Source organism: Cricetulus griseus, chromosome 3 (genome assembly GCF_003668045.3).
Source record: "Cricetulus griseus strain 17A/GY chromosome 3, alternate assembly CriGri-PICRH-1.0, whole genome shotgun sequence".
Lineage (NCBI taxonomy): Eukaryota > Metazoa > Chordata > Mammalia > Rodentia > Cricetidae > Cricetulus > Cricetulus griseus.
Genome location: NC_048596.1, coordinates 213,960,234 through 213,986,211, shown reverse-complemented (window position 1 = coordinate 213,986,211; position 25,978 = coordinate 213,960,234). Strand labels below are relative to the sequence as shown.

Genomic DNA, 25,978 nt, shown 5'->3' with positions numbered 1-25,978 from the left:
GGCACACACCTTTAATCCGAACTCTCAGGAGGCAGAGGCAGGTGAATCTATGTGAGTTTGAGGCCAGCCTGGTCTACAAAGCTACACAGAGAAACCCTGTCTCAAAAAATTAAAAAAAAAGAAAGAAAGAAAGAAAGGAAGGAAGGAAGAAAGGAAAGAAAGAAAAGAAATACCAATATGATAATATAAGGGGATTTTAATAACCCATTAATTTTTCTGTCAAACCTAGTACTTTACACATGTTAAGATGTTAAGTAAGCAGTCTACCACTGAGTTATACCCCTAGCCTAACATTCCACTTTTAATAATAGATCAAGCATAAAAGTTCAGTAAGAAAACTGCAGACTTGAAGACATGAGAAATAGAAAAGAGGAATAATGTGTGAAAACTCTGGGGAGGTGGCTAATAACTTGAGGTGTGCAGATGAAGGCAAATGACTGTAAAAAGTTTGGTATTGTTAGAAGATGAACTTTTGGATTAGATACAGAATGACAGAAGTGGGGAGAGGTGGTGACCTTCTGTCTCATGACAAGGAGCATAGACAATCCTACATGTATGGAACACTACTTAGACAATGGAATTAGTGACCTTTTAGAATAATAAGGGGGCAAACAAAGCAAACGCATCAGCAAGCCAGGAGCTCATCCCCACTGAGCCTCCTTGGGAAGACACATTCTCTTCTCCTTGACAAGGCAAGGAAACACCTGGAGTGTAACTAATGGATTCAAGGTGTAGTGAAATGTTCCAAAATTAAATTGTGGTGCTGGTTGCACAACACAATTAAGATGTACACTCTCAGTGGGTACACCTTATGCTATATAAACTGCATTTAATAAAACTGCTAAGTGATTTCAGTATACCAATGTTTTTAGTATATGCTAGGAATAAGCCATAAAAATGTGGCAGAAAAGATTGCACCTTCTAAAAAATAAACTATTACACTTAGGAATAACTTGGATATATAAAATATCTACAACTAGTGTATATAAAATTATAAAATTTTTGAAATATAAAAGACAGAAATGAACCAATAATACGAGATAACATTCTTGGAAGGGGAAATTGAATGCTGTAAATGATTTTAAAAAATCTACAATTCATGAATAAAACTGTTGAATCAAGCTTCAACACAAGTGCAAACTGGGAAGCTTTGTTGAAGATGAAATAGGCCCCCAAATTATTTTAGTTTATTTGAAAGAATAAAAAAGCCGAAAAGATTATGAAAAAGTGATAGAATAAAAATAAGACAACTTGCTATACATTGATAGAGCCCTTGCCTAGACATGAGCTCCTGAATTTCATCCCCAGCAAAACACACACACACACACACACACACACACACACACACACACACACACGATTAATTCAAAGGTGGTATAATTCCACAACTCAGAGTAAACAGGTAAACAGATTGTTTCATTTGTTCATTTGAGATAGTGTCTCATTAGGTAGCCCTGTCTGACCTGGAACTAGCTATGTAACCCTGACTGGCTTCAAATGCACAGAGATTTCATGACACCAAGCCTGGGATCAAAGGCTTATGCCATCACACCAGACTAGCTTTTTTTTTTTTTTTCTTTTAGATTGTTTTCATATAGGGCCACAAAATTCTAGACAGACTTGAAGTGAATCTAAATTTATCAATAAGGAAAAGATCAAAATCAAGGGGAAAGGAAGATATCCAGCAAATGGAATTCCAAAATGATGCTTATTAGTTTGAAGGCTGGTAATGGTGCTCTGTTATCCATCTGTTTTACAGGTTTTGTAAATACCTAAGTCCTTGTATTAAAATCCCATTTGAAATACTGAGAGTGGTTTTGTTTTTTGTCAAAAGTATAGATAACACCTTTCTGAAAACTAAAAATATAAGGATTATGTTGCTTTCTAGAATTTTCCTTTCCTTTCCTTTCCTTTCCTTTCCTTTCCTTTCCTTTCCTTTCCTTTCCTTTCCTTTCCTTTTCCTTTCCTTTCCTTTCCTTTCCTTTCCTTCCTTTCCTTTCCTTTCCTTTCCTTTCCTTTCTCTTCTCTCTCTCTCTCTCTCTCTCTCTCCTCTCTCTCTCTCTCTCTCTCTCTCCCTCTCTCTCTCTCTCTCTCTCTCTCTCTCTCTCTCTCCTCTCTCTCTCCCTCTCTCCCTCTCTCTCTCTCTCTCCCTCTCTCTCTCCCTCTCTCTCTCCTCTCTCTCTCTCTCTCTCCCTCTCCCTCTCCCTCTCCCTCTCCCTCTCCCTCTCTCTCTCTCTCTCTCTCTCTCTCTCTCTCTCTTTCTTTTTTTTGAGTAAAACAGAGTAATATTTCAGACAAATTACTTAAAAGTTAAGTAACTTTAGAGCCATGCTCCAGAGCAGGGAAAAGTAACTACATCCTTAACTGATCTCTAGGGGGCAGCGGGGAGTCAGTTACGCCAAAAGACAGAGACCTGTGGCGTTTATTATTTCCAAGACTCAACTGTTCTATGACTAATCCTGAGCGAAGTGGGTGGCCAGGATTAGCGAGGCTTGTGAGGTCATAAGTCAATCAAAGCTAACAAGCCCAAGTGAAGATTCAAATAAAAACTTTAATTTAACCTAATAGAAATAATATTTTTAATCTGACAAAGCAGCTAACCACAATTTACGTGGGCGTGGTTAAACACGTCGCGCTAGCACATGTTTAAGAAAACAGGCAGGATTTAGCCATTTTTGCTTTCCACTCCCAGAAATGGAGATTGGAGGGACACTCATTGCTCTGCCATATTCTTCAATATTTGATGTATATTAAAAACAGAATTCCAGGAATTATTGAAGACACAAATGGTGATTAAAACCTATTCTAATAAACAATAGATTTCTGAATTACCCTCTTACTGTAAACAAAAATTCTGGAGAACTCTTTGTATGTGGTGTGTGTGTGTGTGTGTGTGTGTGTGTGTGTGTGTGTGTGTGTGTGTGTTTATATATGTGTGTGTGTGCGCGCGCATGCATACACAGGTCCCATGCAGATGCCGAAGAAGGACATCCTGTGGTCACTCTATTATTCTCTGCCTTGTGGCTTTGAGACAGTCTTTCACTGACCCTGGTGGCCCACAAGCCTCAGCAATCCTCCTGCCTCCACTCCCAAATGCTGGGGTTACAGGTGCACACCTCTCTGGACTTCTTACAGATGTGCTGGGATCCCCACTCAGGTTCCCAGACATGTGGTCTTATCCATTACATTATCTGTCAAGCTCTGGAGATATAGTCTATTGGAATGGTTTGAGATATAGTCTATTGGAATGGTTTCCAGCTCACTACAGCAATAGAGAAAATGCAACTGGTCTTTGTTGGAGAGTCCTATTAAAGGTGGGACAACATGGGGGCAGGGCCAGCCTTTCCTGTAGGAAACAACCCCCTGAACTCTGCACCCACTCCCACCACACTGTGCTAGAGTTAGAGACAGCCTGGAAACTGGCTATAAGAATAGAGCAAAAGAGGGGACAGGAAGCCCTCTGAAAAGTTTTCTCCCCATGCTCATACATCTGGATAGGCTAAAACAGTTCAGCTGAGAATTACATTATAGTCTCCACAGACACGCAGAGTCTCACAGAAGCAAATGTTCTGTAAAGAAACCTCCCTCTATCTGGGGGCTCAGAGATCTCTGAAGAACATGAGCTCAAAATTAAACACCATAGAACTCAAAAGCAAATGTCATCACATGAGTGAGGGATAGTACTTGGGAGAGACAATTGCCAGAACCTCAAAAATGGAAGGTGTGTAAATTATGAAGCACAAACTATAAGTTCATGTGAGTGTACTAATGCATATTAAAAGTAATGTGAGTGCTGGAGACAACTTGGTAAGAGTTGCACAGCATGGAGACCTGAGTTCAGATCCCCAGCACCCGTGTGAAAGCCAGGCATGGTTGTATGTATCTGTAACCCAAGTACAAAGGCACAGACAGGAAGAGTTCCAGGACATGCTGGCTAGCCCACAGAGCTGAAAAAGCAAATTCCAGGTTCAATGAGAGATCCTGTCTCAAGGGGTTGAGCAGAGGATGATAAAAGTGCATACATACAAAATAAGTAGATAAAAATTAGAAACAGTTAATTTGACTTTCAATAATGTCTATTTTTTCCGATGGAATTTTTTTTAAAGATCTATTTATTTATTTATCATGTATACAGTGCGTGCCAGAGAGGGCACCAGATCACATAACAGATGGTTGTGAGCCACCATGTGGTTACTGGGAATTGAACTCAGAACCTCTGGAAGAATAGTCAGTGCTCTCAACCACTGAGACATCTCTTCAGCCCCTGATGGAAATTTTTATAACCAACCAAAATAGTGAAAATAATAGTTTGCTGTCCACATATCTACTTAGGAGCTTGAGTATTCCTGAGGGAAACCTACACAGTGTTATTTAGCTTGAGAGACTTCAGACCGCCTGTGTAAGAGTTAGGGATGCACACTGGCAGCCCAGACTCTCTGGAGTCTGCCTGAATCACAGTCTTGCCCCCTCTATGCCCTCCAGTTGAGGTGAGTCCAGGTTCTGCCTAAGCCTGACTTCCCCCCATCCCCTCCTTAAAACTTCCTGGGGCTGCTCAGCATGTAATGGACCCGCTCTGGCAGCCCAGACTATCCAGAGTCTGTCCACACAGTAAAAGCAGAAGGGTCATTGCCAAACTCTTTTTACAAAGCTACAATTACCTTGGTACCCAAGCCACACAAAGACACAACTAAGAAAGAGAACTACAGACCAATATCCCTCATGAACATTGATGCAAAAATACTCAATAAAATACTGGCAAATCTAATCCAAGAACACATCATTAAAATCATTCACCATGATCAAGTAGGCTTCATCCCAGGGATGCAGGGGTAGTTCAACATATGAGAATCCATCAATGTAATCAACCATATAAACAAACTGGAAAAGAAAAACCACACGATCACCTCACTAGATGCTGAAAAAGCCTTTGACAAAATCCAACACCCCTTCATGATAAAGGTCCTGGAGAGATCAGGGATAACAGGAACATACCTAAACATAATAAAGGCAATATACAGCAAACCAACAGCCAACATCAAACTAAATGGAGAGAAATTCAACATGATGCCTCTAAAATCAGGAACAAGATAAGGCTGTCCACTCTCTCCATATCTCTTCAATATTATACTTGAAGTTCTAGCTAGAGCAATAAGACAACAAAAGGAGATCAAGGGGATACAGATTGGAAAGGAAGACACACTTTTACTATTTGCAGATGATATAATAGTCTACATAAGTGACCTGAAAAACTCTTATCAGGGAACTCCTACAGCTGATAAACACCTTCACAAAGTGGTAGGATACAAGATTAACTAAAAAAAAAAATCAGTAGCCCTACTATATATAGATGGGCTGAAAAAGAAATCAGAGAAACATCACCCTTTACTATAGCCACAAACAACATAAAATATTTTGGGGTAATGCTAACTAAACAAGTGAAAAGACCTGTATAACAAGAACTTTTAGTCTTTTGTTGTTGTTGTTTTCGTTATTTTTTATTTTTTGTTTTTGTTTGTTTGTTTATTTTTGTTTTTGGAGACCGGGTTTCTCTGTGGTTTTGGAGGCTGTCCTGGAACTAGCTCTTGTAGACCAGGCTGGTCTCGAACTCACAGAGATCCACCTGCCTCTGCCTCTCAAGTGCTGGGATTAAAGGCGTGCAGCACACCACCTGGCTTGAATTTTGAGTCTTTAAAGAAAGAAATTAAAGAAGATACCAGAAAATTGAAAGATCTCCCATGCTCTTGGATAAGTAGGATCAACATAGTAAAATGGCAATCTTGCCAAAAGCAATCTACAGATTCAATGCAATCCCCATCAAAATACTGGCACAATTCTTCACAGACCTTGAAAACACAATACTCAACTTTATATGGAAAAACAAAAAAAATTCACAATAGCCAAAACAACCCTGTACAATAAAGGAACTTGCAGAGGCATCCCCATCCCTGACTTCAAGCTCTACTATAGAGTTATAGTAATGAAAACAGCTTGGTACTGGCACAGAAACAGTCAGGAAGACCAATGGAATCGAATTGAAGATCCTGATATTAACTTACACACCTATTAACACCTGATTTTTGACAAAGAAGCTAATACTATACAATGGAAAAAAGAAAGCATCTTCAACAAATGGTGCTGGCATAACTGGATGCTGGCATGTAGAAGATTGCAGATAGATCTATATCTACTGCCAATCACAAAACTTAAGTCCAAAAGAATCAAAGACCTCAACATAAATCCAGCCACACTGAACCTCTTAGTAAAGAAAATTGAAGGTACCCTTGAATGAATTGGTACAGGAGATCACTTCATGAACATAACATCAGTAGCACAGACACTGAGATTGACAATTAATAAATGGGACCTCCTGAAACTGCAAAGCTTCTGTAAGGCAAAAGACATAGTCAACAAGACAAAATGGCAGTCCACAGAATGGGAAAAGATCTTTACTAATCCCACATCTGACAGAGAGCTGATTTCCAAAATATACAAAGAACTCAAGAAGCTAGTCACCAAACACCAAACAATTCAATTAAAAAGTGGGGTTCAGAACTAAATAGAGAAGTCTCAATTGAGGAATCTAAAATGACTGAAAGACACTTAGGAAAGTGTTCAACATGCTTAGCCATCAGAGAAATGCAAATCAAAACAACTCTGAGATACCATGTTACATTGGCCAGAATGACTAAAATAAAAAACACCAATGACAGTCTGTGCCAGAGAGGATGTGGAGAAAGAGGAACACTCCTCCATTGCTGGTGGAGAGTGCAAACTTGTGCGGCCCCTTTGGAAAGAAGTATGGCTGATTCTTGATTCTCAGGAAAATGGGAATCGGTCTACCTTATGATCTATCAATTCCAGTCTTGGGTATATACCCAAAAGATGCACATTCATACAACAAGGACATATGTTCAACTATGTTCATAGCAGCGTTGTTTGTAATAGCCAGAACCTGGAAGCAACCTAGATGCCCCTCAACTGAAGAATGGATGTAGAAAATGTGGTACATTTACACAATGGAATATTACTCAGTGGGGAAAAAAACCCACCTTTCTCCTTTTGTCCAGTGTCTTGTTTGAAATAGTTACAGAAGTGACCACCCTCTCTTCCTCTTGCGTAGGAAACCCTGTGGTCTATAGAATGAATGACTTTAGAGACATAAGAATTGACTCCCAGCTCCATCACTATCCACCCCATGACTGTGAGGATTTTGCTTAACATACTGTGTCTTGTATTCTTCAGATGCTGATGATGCCTTTCGAACACTTACTCTCCACAGGGTGAAAATGGGTAGAAGAAACTTAATTCCAACATTTAAGGTAAGTGAACCAGAAAGGATGCCTAGACATGACTGGACTTAGCATCTAGCCAGCAAGAAAACTCACTTAGAATACAGGGCTGTGAGATAAATCCCTCCTATTATCTGTTAATAATACCACTTATCATTAATAATATCACTTTGAGAGACATATCAGGACCTCAAAAGATAAAAGTAACGGATTGAATTATTCATGTCAATCTAAGAAGCCACAGGTGACCAGTAGCTACCTCATGGGCCAATGCCACACCCAGTGACAGTGGCAATGTACAGGTCTGGTCAGGTCCCAGCTTCTCTTTCACGTGCTATTAGATGTGGGGACCCACTTTGCTCAACCACTTTTACTTAAGTAGGGTTGGGTATAGTGCTAGGGCCAGCTTGAGGAAGGGGTTAATACCAAGTAAGTTACATTTCTATCAATTGCCACCAAAAATATTCCAATATATGCTAGTATAACTGTCTTTCTGGACTCTCATTAGATTTCTTGCCCATCTGCTTTGAGCACTTTGTTTCAGCACAAGTATTAGCTTCTCAACGATGTCGTCGCAAAGTTCACGAGCAGAAATAACTGTTCATTTATGGTTTTCCCATAAATCCCTACTATGTTTGCTTATCTGCACATACCCACTATATTTTGTGATTTGTTTATGATCTCCCTCTCTGTTTACCCCTACCCCATCTCTATAACATTGGTACCCAGCTTATCATACCACAGAGCATTCATTTGAAAATATCGTATGCCAAGATATGTTTTACTAAAAATACATTTCTCATGTGATTTATTGCTTTCTTTGCTTTAGATTTATTAAAATAATTGTAATTATTTAAGCCAGGTACCACATAAATGAGTTACTTGCTTTTTTGCCTCCCCAAATGGGAATTTCATCTGACTCAACATAACAAATATGAATGGGCATTTTATCTTATTCTCAGTCAGTAGGCAGAAGGTCAAGACCATTGAGAAAGAGGAAACTACAGCAACACTAAGACAAGAGGACTATGTGTATGTGCAGCTATCCGTTTAACACTAAGATTTATCTGCCCTGTTATGGTTCTAAATGCTTTGCTAAAGATCCATTGGTCTTTCTCTTGGAGCATGCCTATCTGTGTAGTATGGACTATTGTTATCCTCATTTTACAGCAGAGAAAATCAAAGCAGCACATCAAGTACTTTACCCAAAGTCACATAGCAATAAAGTGGCAAAGCCAGGATTTGAACTCAGGCTATTTACCTCTGTAGCACTTGCTCTAAAACATGCACTATGCTGACTCTTAGCTAATCAGTGCAAGTAGAAAACCATGAGCAAAGCAATCTGACAACCAAGAAATTGAATGTTGCTGTGAACAGAAGGATCCTATTGTATTTATCATCTAATGCATAACACACCTTCCCAAAGGTAGCAACATAAAACACAGATTTTTATCATGTTGATGTGGCATTCTAGGGGAGGAAATTGGGACAGCAATGGCAGAGTTGTTGTGTAGCAGAGGGTGCACAGGTCCATAGCCTCCCTCACACAGACGGATTCTAACTGCTAGTAGCTGATATCATCTGGACATTTCTCTACCCATACATGAGATGCTGGAGTTTAGAGATGAAAAACTTGGACCCAGGTGAGCCTGGATATCCAGTACCCACAGCCAGACTCTCTATATGGATTAAGCTTCTTTCAGCATGGCAGCTGAGCTCAGAGAAAGACAGTGCAGAGAGCCTGCCTTCTTAGAGTCTGAAGGTAACTTTCAAGATTTCTTCTGGCCTTGCTTCGGAGGGAAGCAGTGTCAACGTTGCAGAAGAGCAGGTGAGTGGGACACAGCAGCATGAGGTCACCTAGAAACATGGTTGGCACAGAGGCACAAAGACTGTTTACAAAGCAGTTGTCTCCAGGAAGTTTTTACCTGCAAGTAACTGAAGAGTCATCTAGCAGTGGCTTAAAGATGAGGGTTATTATTGTAAGCAAAAGGGCAAGTTACACCAGTTGCTTAGCAGCATCACTAGGGACCGGCTGTCTTTCAACCTTGTCACTTCAGCACTCACAATGAAACTCAGTCCTCTGGTTGCTGTAACCATTCTACCTACCAAAAAGTGACATAGCAATAGAAAGTGACAAAGTAAAAGGAGGACCTGGGCTAGGGAAGATGGATAAAGGACTTACTTCAGAAGCATGAAGACCTGTGTTTGGATCTTCTGCATGCTCAGGACAGCTGAGTACGGCTGCATGTCTGTAATATCCCTGGCCCATGGGAGAGTGCAGACAGGTCAATCCTAGGAACTCACTGCCAATCCAGTCTAGACGGAACAGTGAGGTCCAGGTTTAGTGAAAGATCCTGCCTCAAAATTAAGATGGAAAGGCTGGGAACACGACTCTGCAGGTCAAGGTCCCTGTCACCTAAGTTGGATGCCCCAAATTTGATTCTTAGAACTCACATAAAGGTGGAAGGACAGACCTATCTCCATAAAGTTGTCCTATGACCACCATAAATAAACAAACAAATGAACAAATAAATAAATAAATAAATAGACAAATAAATGTAAAAAAGGGAAAGGGGTGACATTTTCTCCTATGGATTCTGTTTTTTTTTTTTTTTCCAACTTAACACAAGCTACATTCATCTGGGAAGGAGCCATCTCAACTGAAAAAGAAAAGTTTCCATCAGGCCAATCTGTGGGGCATTTTACTGATTGATAATTGATATGGGAGAGCCAAGACCACTGAGTGTTACTGGATTGTATAATGGAGCAAGCTGAGCTCACCATGGAGAGCAAACTAGTAAGCAACACTCTTCCATGACCTCTGCTTCAGCTCCTGCCTCCAGGATCCTGCCTTGAGTTCCTGTCCTGACTTCCTTGATGATGGACTGTAAGCTGTAAGACTGAATGGACTCTTTCCTTCCAGGTTGCTTTTGGTTTTGGTGTCTGTCACAGCAATAGAAGGCAAACTAAGGCAAATTTCTTGAATCAGCACAAATCCTTTCCTCTAAGCCTTACGGCAACCCACCTGGTGTCCCATTGGTCAGGGCACTGCTAAAAGGAAACCTAGAGTGGAAATAATATTTTCACAGTCTATAAAGTTGGTAAAGAAGAGGAGAGGATGTGCAGTTGGTGAGAATGGGTGAGAAGCGAGCAACACCAAAATCCACAACAGTCTCTGGAAAGCGTCCACTCAGGGGTACTAACTGATGCTCAGCCATGAGTCATGCATAGAGCTAAGAGAAGGGCCACCCCAATGAGAAAGGCACCATCCTTATCTTCTAGCATGCAACATGCAGTTACATAGTTAAATGAAGACATGCCAAATGCCATTCAGTGACCACTGTGCCAGTCAGCCATAAGTATAAATAATTATGTATCAAAGCATATGAAAACGAAAGATGAGATTGTAGCTTTAATACAAAGAGAGGCATCAGGTGCTTGCTAAGTCTAAAAATCATCTTTGAAAGCATGCATTTCCCACTGTGTGAGAGAGTGAAGCACCATCCTGAGCACACAGCAGTACCCTGTCACTAGTGAGGTCACTGCATCACTGGTGTTTATGACTCTAGTATTATGACTATCTGACTTTCTTCTGTCCAGTTGCACCTTCACCACAGAACTTCAGATGATTTGGCTACTTGCCCGCGTGCTCTGGAAATGAGTGCAATTTTCCAGTTCCTAGAAGTTTTGCCTTGTCATCATACAGTGCTATTTTGGTATACTTAATGTGAGCATGATCAGTCTAAGCCCAAATTCTCTGAGATGACCTGAAATTTGAGGAAACATACCTTCAAAGCTAATAGTAGAGATAAAAGTAGAGACTAGGAACTCAAAGTGAGCTCCACTCCCTGCCCATGCAGGAGCCAAAGCTTGCATGCCAAAGCCTTGTCCTTGGCAGCGTTCAAAACCCACCTTGTACGTTCCTCTGATAACAGCTATGGCATCACTTAACTGCTGTTGAAAGCTTTTTCTCATTGTCTCTTCAGCCTGCAAACCGAAATAAATGTAGTAAGCACCACTGTACTTCCGAATCCAGTCCATACCTCCTGGAATGAAGGCATAGCAAAAATTCACCACCCACCTCTTAAGAATTTCAATGTATCACCATTTTTTCTATGACAAAGTTATTATAGCACATTTATTATTTATTTGTGATTACCCAACACCAATACAAAAATGCTGTGGATAAAATACAGATAACTTCACAATGTTTTGTTTTACATATAGACTGGAGTCTTACAGACTGTTCCCAAAATTACTTAGAAAAAGAGTAAGATCTGCTGATACTCACATGTGCTTATAGTCCATATATTTTTTTTGTTTTGAATTTTAACTGTTTTGTGTGTATGGGTAATTTTCCTGCATTATATTTGTGTACCACTTGTGTGACTAGAAGAGGGAGTAAGATCCCATTGACCTGGAGTTACAGATGTTTGTGAACTGCCACATCTTCTAAAGAACAGTCTGTACTCTCAATCACTGACTGACTTCTCCAGGCCCTAGTCCTTCTACTTTTTGATGGAATAGGCTCATAAAAACAATGTTAGCTTTGTTAATCTATAGCCTATAATAATTTTATTATTCAAGTAAGTTTGATTATATTTGCTTAGGGTAAGAATGAGTACTTTTAAAAATACTTTTGATTCTCATATCCATTCTGATTCCAGCATAGTGTGTAAACAACAAGTAGGCATTAGAGTCAGAAATGTCTGAGTTTAAATACTGTGCCCCCCTATGGTTTGAGATGATATGAGGTATTACACTTGGCAAGCTTAGTTTCTGAAATTTGTATCTCAAGACCAACAGAATTTCCATTTGGGGATTTTGAGAGACTTGAAAATTGCATAAATGTATTCAAAATGCTTAGCCAAACATCTGCTATGATGTGGTCACTAAAATATGAGTAGTGTTCTTTTATAGCACAGAAATAATACCAATCTTTTATAGTTTATTTTAGATGGAGTCTCACTGTGTAGATCAGGCTAGCCTAAAACTCTCAGAGGCCCTGGAAAAAGTCAGTAGGTGAAATAAATCATAAAGATCAAGGCAGACATTAATGACACAGTAGCAAACAACAACAACAACAACAAAACGATACAAAGAATAAAGGAAACAAAGAGTTGGTTCTTTGAAAACTGGGGTTGACAAGCGCTTAGCCAAACTAACCAAAGAATGCAAGCAAGGTGGCTCACAGGGTAAAGGGACTCTCTACCAAACCCAATTACTTGAGTTTGATACCCTGAACTTACACAGTGGAAGGAGAGGACCTCTGACCTCTACATGGGTATCATGGTGCTTACATGTCTATCTCACCACACACACACACACACACACACACACACACACACACACACACACAATTTAGTAAAACTGGAGGTTAAAATGGAGCCATTGCAACAGATATCAATGAAATTCAGAGAATCATTAGTTATCTTAAAAACTTATATTTCAATACATTTGAAAATCTAACAGCAATGGATGGGTAAAGGTGACCAAATTAAACCAAGCTGAGACAAACAACTTAAACAGATCTACTTACTACAATAAAAATATTTTAAATGGTGAAAAACTAAAAAGCACTTTCAGTAAATTCTGGAACAAGACCAGGGTTCCTACTTTCTCCATTCTTATTTAATTAGTACCAGAAATCTATATATAGCAATTAGACAAGAGAAGCAAATAAAAGGGATATAAAGGCTGGAGATGTGACTTAGTTAAGAGCACTTGTTGCTCAACTATGAGGACCAGAATTCAGATCACAGCACCCATAAGTGATTCACAAACCTCTGTAACTCCAGCTCTAAGGAATATGACACTATCTTCTGGTTTCTGTAGGCACCCACCCTCACATGTGCACATGCATTCACATAGATAATAATAATAATACATTTGTAAAAGGATACAAATAGAGAAAAAGAAGTTGAAATACCTTTATTTGCAGATGATATAATTCTATAACTAAGAAATAAATAAAGATTTCATCAAAAAACTCTTAGAATCATCATACAAAAATGAGTAGCCTTCCTAAATTCCAATGACAAAAATACTTAAAAGAAATCAGAGAAGTAATTCCAGTCACAATAGCCTCAAAACAAACAGATAACAATGAGAAAGGAAGGAAGGGAGGGAGGAAGGAAGGAGGAAGGAGAAAAGGAAAGAAGGAAAATGAAAAAGAAAGGAAGGAAGGAAGGAAGGAAGAAGGAAGGAAAGAAGGAAAGAAAGGGAAAAAAGGCCCAGCTTTGGAATAAAACCAACCTAGGACTTGAACAACTTCTACAATTACAACTTTTAAAGCACTGAAGAGGGAAACTGAGGAAAACAGTAGAAGATGGAAATACTGTCATGTTCATGGGTCAGAAGAATCAAACCTACAAAAATGGTAGTTCATATAAAAGCAAACACAATGACTGCAATCCCAACCAAAGTTCCAGCATTTTTCTTCACAGTCACAGAAAAGACTGAGCCAAAAGAATACAACTGAAGGTATCACCATGTTTGGCTTCAATTTATTCTATACAGGCACAGTAATACAAACAGCACGATACTGGACAAAAAACCCAGATATGTATGTATCGATAGAATAGGATAGAAAACAGATATAACTTTATGCAACTATAGCTGCCTGGCTTTTGATGAAGGCACTGAAAATACACATTGGAGAAAGGAAAGCATCTTCAACAAATGATTCTGTGAACCCTGGATATCAACATACGGAAGAATGAACTAGACCTTTCATTGTCTCTAACCCTGCACAAACATTAACTCCAAAAGAATCAAGGATTTCAGTGTAAGACCTGACACACTGAAACTGATGGAGGAAAGAGTAGCATGCATGTCAAGACACAGGCATAGGCAAGGACTTTCTGAATGGGAAGAACTTCATCCTCTGAAGAAATATGACCAATAATTGGCAAATGGGATTTCATAAAAGTAAAAGCTTCGAAAGAGCAAAGAAAACTGTCAGTTGAGTGAAGAGGCAGCTTACAGAGCAGAAGAAAATCTTTGCTGACTGGACATGCAACAGATGATTAGGATCTAGAATTTGCAAAACAAAACAAACAAAAAACCCTCAGGAAACTAGGCAGGTAGGTAACAATCCAATTTTAAAAATTGGCTCGTGGAATTGAACAGAAAGCCCTCAAAACAATAAAAGCCACACATGGCTAATAAATATTTAAAAAGTCTTTAACATTTTTAGTTATTATGGGCAATGCAAATTAAAGCTACTTTGAGATTTCACCTCACCCTAGTCAGAATGGCTATCATCAAGTAAGGGAAAGATTACAAATGCTGTCCAAGGTGTGGGGCAGAAATACCTACTGATGGTGGGAGTATAAATTGGTACAGCCATTTTGTAAGTCAATATAGAGGTTTCTCACAAAACCAATAATAGAACTACCATATGATCAAGCTATACCACATACCCAGAGGACTCCAATCCTCTTACAGTGTTTCTCATTCATCTGTGTTCATGTTGCTCTACTAACAATAGGAAATGGAATCAGCTTAAATGTCTACCAACTGACGAATGATAATAAAATATGCTACATCGACACAATGGAATATTATTCAGCTGTAAAAAAATTAAATTTACAAGAAAGTGCATGGAACTGGAAAAGGCCCCAAAAGGTAAATAACATGTTCTCTCTCACATGTAGATCTTAGCTTAGCTTTGAATTTTCTTTTTTTTTTTTGTTTCTTCAACTTGTAGTGTCTGCAGTGGTAAGGAAGCTGGAGAGGGCTCATGGTAGAAAGAGGAGAAGATGACTTAAGTTGGGGAGAGAATGCAGAACACATGTGACATAAATGTAGGGCAGGTTACCAATATGACTGCCCAAATGTGAGCTGGACAAGGTTGATACCAATAGACATGCAAAACTGGATGGGGGAAAAGCCTATGAGGCCTAAACCATACACAAGACTATAGGCAACCCATGAAGCTGGGGGTGCGAGAGGTGGTCCTCCCCAGTGAAAGGCACAACAATTGGCTGTCCAGTGTCAAATGGTCAGCTCTGAAAATATGCATACATGTAACATTATATGGACTAAGAGGGTTATATTTAGAAATTGCAATAACAATTAATGAAAAAAAAGAGGCCATGAATCTGAAGTAGAGTAGGGAAGGGTATATGTGAGGGTTTGAAGGGTGGAAAGGGAAAAGGGAAATGTTGTGATTATATTATAATCTCAAAAAAACCAAAAAAGGAGTATAGGGGGTTAAAGGCTTGAGCAGGGCCATGGGGGGTGGGTCAGGCAGGAATATTGAGAAGTGGCTCAACCAAACATAAGGATGTGTGAAGAAACTTTATGAAAACCCATTTCTCCTCCCTTCTACTCGTGTGTGTGTGTGTGTGTGTGTGTGTGTGTGTGTGTGTGTGTTTAAAGGAGGAGTTTAAATGAAGCTACCCTGTATCAGTGGACAACTATTAACTGAAAATATCAATGCCAGATGTGGGACATATTGTTAAGGGCCATGGACCCTAAACTATGAGGTTTAAAAGCCCACCTTTTGCAAGCTTTTTATGACCTTTAAAGTTTGCAGCTTAAAGACAACTCTGTGAGCCTCATGTGACCCATAATTAAATAAGTTTGGCCAAGCAGGACTGATAACGACTGCATTCTGAGAAAAGGTGTGGCCTTTCTGCCTGCTGTTTCGAAGATACCACAAGAAGGTCCCAGCCCCAGCAAATACCAGATGTTCCTTCTTGCTATCCCACCCCGCTTACCCAATTTCCTTGTTGCAGGGCTATATAAGCCCACTCTGAGCTCCAATAAATCGAGACCTTGACAATTGCACAGATGGACTCTGTGTGTGTTTAAAGGAGGAGTTTAAATGAAGCTACCCTGTATCAGTGGACAACTATTAACTGAAAATATCAATGCCAGATGTGGGACATATTGTTAAGGGCCATGGACCCTAAACTATGAGGTTTAAAAGCCCACCTTTTGCAAGCTTTTTATGACCTTTAAAGTTTGCAGCTTAAAGACAACTCTGTGAGCCTCATGTGACCCATAATTAAATAAGTTTGGCCAAGCAGGACTGATAACGACTGCATTCTGAGAAAAGGTGTGGCCTTTCTGCCTGCTGTTTCGAAGATACCACAAGAAGGTCCCAGCCCCAGCAAATACCAGATGTTCCTTCTTGCTATCCCACCCCGCTTACCCAATTTCCTTGTTGCAGGGCTATATAAGCCCACTCTGAGCTCCAATAAATCGAGACCTTGACAATTGCACAGATGGACTCTGGTCCCCTCTTTTGCGCACTTGGTCTCCTTCCTTTCTCTCGCCCATAGACTCTTTCAGGCAGCCCCCCTTCAGAACCCTGAATGACTGACCCGCAGGACGGGTCAAGTGGCACCGGAACAGGGGACCCAAAGTATGGTCAGCTGTTGGACGGCGGACAGCCCTGGACAAAGAAATTTCAATTAGGGATTTTTCTTTTCTACAAGCAGATCATAACCTAGGCAAAAGGAGAAATGTGAGACGTATGCAAGTTATGAATGAACGGTGTGGCCACAACTGGATGCGTGATGTGATTGTGAATTTATGAATGCAAAAGAATGAAAATGCCTAAATTGCCTTGGATATGATTAGAGATATCAAAATCACTTTAATAGGGTCAAAAAGAGCATCCAGTCAGTCAGTCAATGTCTTAACAGGAGAAATTATTATTTGAGCCCTAGGAGACAGTCAATTAAAAAGTTAGCAAAAGCCTATAGCATTAGCTTAGAGACATGAGAAATCTATGGATGATTCTATAAAATTTGGCAGATGAGAGGATATAGGTCTTACCAAATTTTTATGGTTAAAAAAAGGAAATCTAGAAAATTAAAGTTGAAACATGATTTTAAAAAGGGTTTGTGAGAAGCCTCAAAAAAGAGCCAACCTGTTAGATTCACAGCTTGGCAGGTCAGCTAACATGCAAATGAGGTCTTATCAGCTTGTCAGCTTCAAAGGTTAGATTAAAAAAAGGCTACTCAGAAACTTTAAATCTGGAAAATTGTTAAGGACATATGTTGTATTCTAAAGAAATTAATAAAATATTCATTGGTTAAGTACCTTTTTTGGGGACATCTAATGATGATTTAAATCCTTTAAGTAAGATTCTATAAGGAGATAATGATCCAGCTAACTAAGAAGGTAGACAAGTTCTATAATTTGAGGAGGCGATTCAGCATCATATGCAAAACCATGGGAAACTTATGTACTCCCTACAAAGCATAGTCCGATTTCTGGTTTATGGCAGAAGGAACCATTACTATGGTTATGCCTACCCGTCTTACCAGCCTAAATATTTTAAACCCTTAATTTAAAGCATTAGCCTACTTGGTACAGAAATGCCATATAGATTCTAAAAAGTATTTTAGGAGAAAACCAAGTATGATACATGTCTCCTACTCTAAGCAACAGTTTAATTGATGGTTTCAGAACAATGATTTATGGGCGATTGTCTTTGCTCAATTTTCAGGAAGAATTGATAACCAATTTCTAGTTCATGGACTGTTACAATTTGCACTGTGCATCCCTTTCCTTTGTATTTCGAAAATTGTAAAAAGCAGTCCTATAAAAATATGCTATGTTAATTTTTTACCGATAGTTCTATTGGGAGAGTCACTTACGTAGGTTATTAATAGAAAGAAATAGAGCAGACAGCTCTGGTTTCAGCTCAAATAATCAAACTGCAAGCTGTTACAATGGTCTTTTAAATTTAATTCATTTAATTTGTATACTGACAGTCACTATGTATTTAAGGCTTGTAAGGTAACAGAAACAGTCACATGCACAGGATCTGGTAACAGCCAAGTCAAAATATTATTTGAGCAAATTCAAAATGTTATTCACCTAAGAATTATCATGTTTATGGGTCACATGGGGAACCTATTAAATAGGTCTTTCCCTGATTACTGGCCAAATGGAATAAATTATTGATTAATAAAATCAGTTGATTTGCCTTAAATAGAAAAAGCTCAACAGGCTTGTAACTTTTCTTCATCATAATAGCAAGTCTAAGTAAGAAATTTGGCCTAACCAGAGAGACTTCTGATCAAATCATCAAACAATGTGGAATATGTCCACAATATGGCTATGGCTAATTTAAGGATGAATCCTCAAGGCCTGCTCACCAACCATTTATGGCGAATGGATGTGACTCACATTACAGAGTTTGGCAAGTTAAAAATGTGCCACTCCACAAACGGGAGAAGCCATCAGGCATGTTATAAGTCACTGTTTAAGATGTTTTACATGGGAATGCCAAAAGCTGTAAAAACAGATAATGGGTCTAGATATACTAGCAAAGTTTCCAGCAATTTTGTGCTTAATTCCTGAGACCAGTGTTACAGGAACAGCCCATGTGGCCTAGTCCCGCCCAGCGCGCGCGCGTGGACCTGCCTGCCAAAGCCTGTAGTCAGCGGGCATGGCTGGGCCTTTGGGCCTTTGGGGACGCAGCATGCTGCTGACTTGGGGGAGTGAAACGCCTGCCTCCGCGATTTTATAGCAGCGGTGAGACATGAGGCAAGCCCACAGCTCAGGCAGTGGCGCTCCTGAGCCGGAGGGATACACAAGCCAGGCAGTGGTGGCACACACCTTTAATCCCAGCACTCGGGAGGCTGAGACAGGAGATCACTTGAGTCCAGGAATTTTGGGCTGTAGTGCACTATGCTGATCGGATGTCCCCACTAAGTTCGGCATCAATATGGTGACCTCCAGAGAGCGGGCGGCCACCAGGTTGCCTAAGGAGGAGGAGTTCTATACCATACATTGTATATGTTAAATTTCCTCATGTATGATGTTACAGAAAAATCAGCCGCGGATCGCCTCTGGCATCCATGAAGGGCTCAAAATTATGCTCAAGCCTTATGGAAAGACCCCCTAACTTACAAATGGCACGGACCAGATCCGGTCCTCATTTGGGGAAAAGGACATGCATGGATTTTAATACTCAGGCCAATAATGCTAGATGGTTGCCTAAATGCCTTTTTAATCCATCCAGGGGAAGCCCCTGAGAAGACTTCTAATTATGCTTAATTCTAGATAAAAGATGCTGTCTTTCTGGCTACTTGGGCATTTATCACCTTCGATTGCCGTTGCCACTGGAAGCCCTTATCAGATCTACAACTACACCTGGATGATCCTCAACCGAGCCAGTGATGCTGCCAATGCTTCACAACTATTGCGACCACCCCCTCTTATTCCCCCCGATAGTTGACTTATATGCTTTAGCCTTAGGGGCCTCTCCAGACTAGGGAACCCCTGCCTTAATTAATCCTACTGATCAGGCCCCTCATCAAGCCAGCCACTCCCTTATAGAGGACAGTTGGGTCTGCTATTCTTCCACCCCTCCCCTTTATCAGGGAATTGCAGGCATTTAATTCCTACCTTGCCTGTTCTACTTGATTGACTATTTAATACAGGACTCCAAAATCTAAAGGACTCTCTGGTCTCCCTATCTGAGGTGGTGTTGCAAAATAGGAGAGGTCTTGACCTGGTCTTTCTTAAAGAAGGCGGCCTCTATGCAGCTCTTAAAGAGGAATGCTGTTTTTATAAAGATAAAACTGGGTTAGTACAAGATAATATAGAAAAAATAAAGAAAAATCTAGAGGATAGAAAGAAACAAAGAGAACAACAAGAGTCCTGATATAAAAATTGGTTTTCAACCTCCCCCTGGCTTTCCCTCCTGGGACCGCTTATAGGATTATTGCTGCTGATTTCTTTTGGCACATGGGCCCTCCAAAGAATAACTTGCTTTATAAAAGGTCAAATCGATTCATCCCTTTCTAAAGATTTTGTCTCCGTACGGTATCACCGGATCCAGAACCCAGGTGACGAGCAGCGTGGCGAGCAGAGCGAACCAGGCAACCCCTTGGGCCATCAAGAGAGGCTTAATTTTTCTAAACTATTAAAGGTCTAGTCACAGGCTTTAGAGCCATACTTGCCATCCTTAGGCATGCAGCACTGGTAGCCCCGGGTACAAATGGCCGCCTCAATGACAGGCAACTTCCTTCCCTCCTAGACTAACCTAAGACATGGGACCCTTGGATGGAGGGTTTTTTATCACCCGAAGACAGGTAAAGTCAGTGAGGTGGCAAGGTCGAACTAACCTAAGACAGAGATGTGTACAAAGACCCCCTAAGAATGCTACCTGTGGCCTAGTCTTCACCTCCCTCCTTTGTTAAGGAAAAAATAAGGGGGAGATGTTAAGGGCCATGGGCCCTAAACTATGGGGTTTAAAAGCCCACCTTTGTAAGCTTTTTATGACCTTTAAAGTTTGCAGCTTAAAGACAACTCTGTGAGCCTCATGTGACCCATAATTAGATAAGTTTGGCCAAGCAGGACTGATAACGACTGCATTCCGAGAAAAGGTGTGGGCCTTTCTGCCTGCTGTTTCGAAGATACCACAAGAAGGTCCCAGCCCCAGCAAATACCAGACGTTCCTTCCTGCTATCCCACCCCGCTTACCCAATTTCCTTGTTGCAGGGCTATATAAGCCCACTCTGAGCTCCAATAAATCGAGACCTTGACAATTGCACAGATGGACTCTGGTCCCCTCTTTTGCGCACTTGGTCTCCTTCCCTTCTCTCGCCCATGACTCTTTCAGGCAGTCCCCCTTCGGAACCCTGAATGACCGACCCGAGGGATGGGTCAGGACATCACCCCCTGATCTAAAGGTGAAGGTCCAAGGCCTCCAGAACAACATCGGCTAGTGCCCCTGCTCTGACTTGCCCATTTTAACTAGATGATGGCATCTCACTAACGGAAACACAGAACATTTTGTTTTAGTGTATAGAGAAACCAAGTTAGAACAGACTTGGAAACTTGTTCCCTGATGGTTAATTTTCACAGTGCCAAAGAACACTATGCAGGTCACTGGGGAGCAAAGTCATCAGTGGACTTACCCAGTGGCAGATCCTGCAAGTTTAACCCTGACCTGCCAGGAAAGATGTGACCACAGCTGTAATCACAGAGTGACTGTTATGAGGGTAATCAATTTTGTTTCTGATTAGAATTGAAACTTGTTTCACAGGAGAGAATTCGTGCTAGGTACCATAATCCTGATCAAAAGCCAATGACTTGTGACTGAAGACATGGCTCAGGGTAAGCATACTGGCTGCTCTTCCAGAGGACCAAGGTTTGATTCCCCAAACCCACAAAGATGCTCACAAAACCACTGTAACTCCAATTCCAGTGGATTCAACACCTTCTTATGTATAGGCACCAGATGGTGTCATGTGCAGGGAGTAGACATACCCACAGGAAAACACCCATAATTAAAATAAAATCACATGACTCAGGAGGTCATAGGCCCTAGACGTGGGAAACCTACTACTAAGGTTTTGTTAAACAGACATTTTAAAAAAGCTCCAATGGCCTTCTAAATATTTTTAGAACCCCAAATTAGTGATGCTCTCAACCTTGGTCAGAGCTTTTTTCTTTCAGTGGCAGCAGTCAAGGCAGAGACTTTCAGGTGGTCAAAGTGAGGAGAGTAAGAAATATTCAGTCCTAAACAAGATATCTATATTGCCCCCTAAAGCTCAGTAAGCATGCAGAAGAGGTAGCTGAAAGAGGGCAAGTGCCAGAGAATATCGACGGTGCTGTGAGATGCTGGATTTATAGTAGCCATGGTTACCTAAGCAAGACCTGTGCTATTTCAAGCCAGGGGAGAGGTTCAAGATCTGCTGAGCAAATTGGGAGCACAGGAAGAGGGGGGAGGGAGCTAGGAGAATGAAAAGGGGAGAAGAAGAGGGATGCCAAGGACATGAGGGAGTAGAAAGTATGAGTCAGGGGAAGAATAGATGATAACAAGAATGGAGATATCATAATAGAGGGAGAATTTTTTGGTGTACAGAGAAATCAGGCACTAGGGAAATGTCTGGAGATCTACAAAGATGACACCAGCTAACTATCTCAGCAACAGAGGAGAGGCTACCTTAAATGCCCTCCCCTGATTATGAGATTGTTGACTGAATTATATGACATCCTATAGCCTTCATCCAGCAGCTGGTGGAAGTAGAAGCAGACACCCATAACTAATCACCGATCTGAACTGGAACCCAGATGCAGAGAAGGACCAGTGAAGAGCACAGAGGTCGAGACCAGGCTGGTGAAACACACAGAAACAGCTGACCTGAACATCCGGGTCCAGTCTGATAGCTGGAATACCAGCATGGGACTGATCCAGACCCCAGGAACAGATTTCTGTGAGGAAACCTCGGAAATCTATGCGACCTTCTGTAGAAGTTCAGTATTTATCCCTAGCATAGGTGTGGACTTTGGGAGCCCATTCCATATAGAGGAATACTCCCTGAGCCAAGACACACGGGGGTGGGCCTAGGCCCTACCCCAAAGGATACGAAAGACTCTGATGAAACCCTATGGAAGGCCTCACCATCCAGGGGGAGCAGAAAGGATATGTGACAGATAAGGTTTTAGTTGTGGGTGGTAGGGGAGGACGGGTGGGAGAAGGGAACTGGGATTGTCATGTAAAACAATCCTGTTTCTAATTCAAATAAAAAAGTTGGAAAAAAATAATTCCAATGTGGATGGGGAAGGGTTCCTGAGAGTTTCGCCCCTAGCTGAGGAGCTGTTGGAGGTCGGTGGGTGCTGGGGGAGGAAGCCATTTGTCTTTGGTTCTATGGCCACTGATAGGATGCACGTGTCCATGCAGATGCACTAAGCGAACTGAATGGATTATTTACAAAAAAATAATAACACATGGAAGCAGGGTGGACATGTGTTGGGGGAGGGTCTGGGGTTGTTGGAAAGAGGAGTTGGGATAGATATGGTTAGAGCACACTGTATATATGCGTGGAATTATCGAAAAATAAACAAAAGCACCTTACTTAAAAATAAAAACATTCAAAAGCAAGTGTCTGGCAGAGAATCTCAAGTTCTACTTCCTGGGTGGTAATTGTGAGCAAATGAGCCTGTTTCCCTATCCGTAACAATCATACCAACTGTACAAGGCAAGTGTGAGGGTTACTGAGGTCACACATGAAGTGTTCACCCAAGTTCCTGACAGCTTTAGCTCCTAGAGACACATCTTACATAAGTGCAGTCTCCCTGATAAGTGACCCAAACCCAAACACATCCAACACAGGATCAATTCCTGTGGGAGAGAAAACGAGAGATCGCCTACCTGTCGTTGATATTTTTTCATTTCTGAAATCCTGTCCTGAAGCACACCAAGGATTTTCCAAGACTCCTCTTTAAGTCGGTCCTCAAACTTCAGTTGAACCAAATCTTTGAGGAAGCCAAAATCCACCTGAAGTGATGTAATCTTCTACAAAATAAAAACCATATATAGGTGTCAAGAGTGGGGTTCTGGGTGCCAATATTCCAGCACATTCCTTGTTTTGGAGCACTAGACCTGGTGCCTGGTTTACCTTTGAATATTATCTCTCAGATATACTATTTTGAAGAAGTCCAATAATTCTCCCTTGCCATGTCTAGGTCTTCAAAAATGATGTCTAATTTCAAAACTAAGATATGCTAGTGGAATGGTATGGTTTGAGGATGGCCTGTTCCTTCCAAAACTTATGTTGGAATTTAATCTCCATCACAAAACATTAAGGGAAATGTGAAATCTTAGTGTGCTATGGTGTTTACAGGTGTGAACACAGAGATGTGATTAGGATTAGATAAAATCCTGGGGCAGGAGAGAGAGAGGTGTGGGAAGGAGGAACCAGAAGAGAAGCAAGAGCAGGCTAGCCAGTGCTTGTGTACTGTGTCTCAAAGAAGGTTCCCAAAGCTTCCCCCTACCAAGGCCATCTAAATCCTCCTGACTAAAACTTAGTTTGGGCATATGTAGTTATCGAGGAAGAAAATTATAAAGATGCTGCAAGAACATATGCCATTCTAAAAGAGGACAATAAATTGACAAGTGTTTGTCCAGGCGACATCTTCAAAAGCTCTTAGTGTAAATTGGTAGTCTTTCAGCAGGGCATCTTGGCACTGCCCTGCAAAATGGCGCATGTACATACCCTCTGACTCACAAGTTCTTCTTTAAGAATTTACACTACAGTTTTACTGGCACTTGAGCCCATACAGGGTTAATCTCAAAACAGAGAAAGATTATAAACTACCAAAATGTCTATCAACACAGGGGCTAGTGAAATATATGATGTATATCTTGTGATGTAGTTGTGAAATGAAGATACTGGGTATCGAACCCAGGGCCTTATCTAAGCTGGACAAGCACTTTATCCCACTAAGCTCTCTCCCCAGTTGATTTTATCTTTGTTTTTTCCCCCTTTTTAAATTTTGAATTTAATTTTTGACATAGTGTTTCATGAATTTGCCCAGGCTGACCACAACAAGTGATCCTCCTGTCTCAGCTTCCTGACTATCTGGAATTTCAGGCATGTGCTACTCTGTTCAATTATGTGGAAGATATTTATGCATAGATATTGGTGAGAATAAAAATGAGGCACCTGAGACAATTTGTAGTAGCATTCCACTTCATGTAGTAGTTTTAATAACTCAATATCTTATATTTATGAAATACTCTGTTTTTTCTCAAAAGATCCAAGGGAAATGATATGATTTGACCAAGCTATACCATTAGAAAATTATTCAGTATCTCATTGTCTTCATTTATCTACATGTAAAATAATTTCTCCTTTTCTTAATGGATCATAAGCAGAACGTATTTACGTATGTCAAAAGAACAGAAATTTTACTGAACAGATTCACCTATACGACATAAACACGGCAAGTATAGGTCATATCTTAGATCAATTATAAAGTACAACTGGGGGCCCGGGGTGATGGTTCAGTGGTTTATTGTTCTTGCAGAGGACTGGGTTCAGTTCTCAGCACTCACATAGCAGCTCACAACCAGAATCTGTAACTGCAATTCCAGGAGATCTGATCCCTTCTGACCTTTGAGAGCACCAGGCACACATGGTGCACAGACACAAATGCAGGCAAAACACACATGTACACAAAGTTAAAATTAAATCTTTAAAAATTAAATTAAAGAGAATACAACTGCCATCTGGCCCCGTTTCCCAAAGACCTTAATATTTTGAGACAATCTCAATCATTTCAGTTTTGCCAATAAAAGATGTATAAAGCCACAGGTGTAGGGATGTTGTTCACTGCTAAGTGTTTTTGTTGTTGTTTTTTATAACATTCATGAGGTACTGGATTTGATCTCCAGTACATCAACCCCTCCCCAAACAAAATTCACCATAAAAAGATAAATAACATACAAAGTTATCTTAGAAGTTACACCCAGATCTACCTTCATTAATTTTTCTGTTGATTGAGTCAAATCTTTCAATGGCAAAATTTCACTGCAATCCGTCTGAGTAGCGTGGTCTGAAGTGAAAAAGCCAACTTTTAAATTATCTGAAATAGTTAATCTGGAAAGAGAATAGAGATATTGAATCTCCTCAGAAAAAGGTAAGCACATATATTTGGAAGTAAATTTGATTATATTTACAATACTGCAAGAGACTATTCAATGCAGAAACTTCGGGAACATCTGGTCATGCATGAGCTGGTTATCAGACTCCCTACACTGCTCATCTCTGTGTGCTTTCTCCACTTTTCTGAGATATGATGTACTTAAGTCTATTATCGTAATATGTTATCCTGTGTAATTGCTAGAGATGATTATAATTTATGCATGAGTATATCTCACAGTGGCACATCAAGATGGAGATTCTCCTGCCACTGTGATCTGA

General features: G+C 40.5%; 1 protein-coding gene across 1 annotated transcript in view; it reads right to left on the bottom strand.

The window, feature by feature from the left end:
- CUNH10orf67 (chromosome unknown C10orf67 homolog) overlaps positions 1 to 25,978 on the bottom strand; it is a 108,281-nt gene that overhangs the window by 75,038 nt on the left and 7,265 nt on the right. Inside the window, exons 2-4 of the mRNA XM_035441714.1 lie at positions 25,534 to 25,654; positions 23,425 to 23,568; positions 11,202 to 11,276 (exon numbers count right to left, since the gene is read on the bottom strand). Of these exons, the coding sequence (XP_035297605.1) occupies positions 11,202 to 11,276; positions 23,425 to 23,568; positions 25,534 to 25,654 (340 nt within the window). The remainder of the gene's footprint in view (positions 1 to 11,201; positions 11,277 to 23,424; positions 23,569 to 25,533; positions 25,655 to 25,978) is intronic.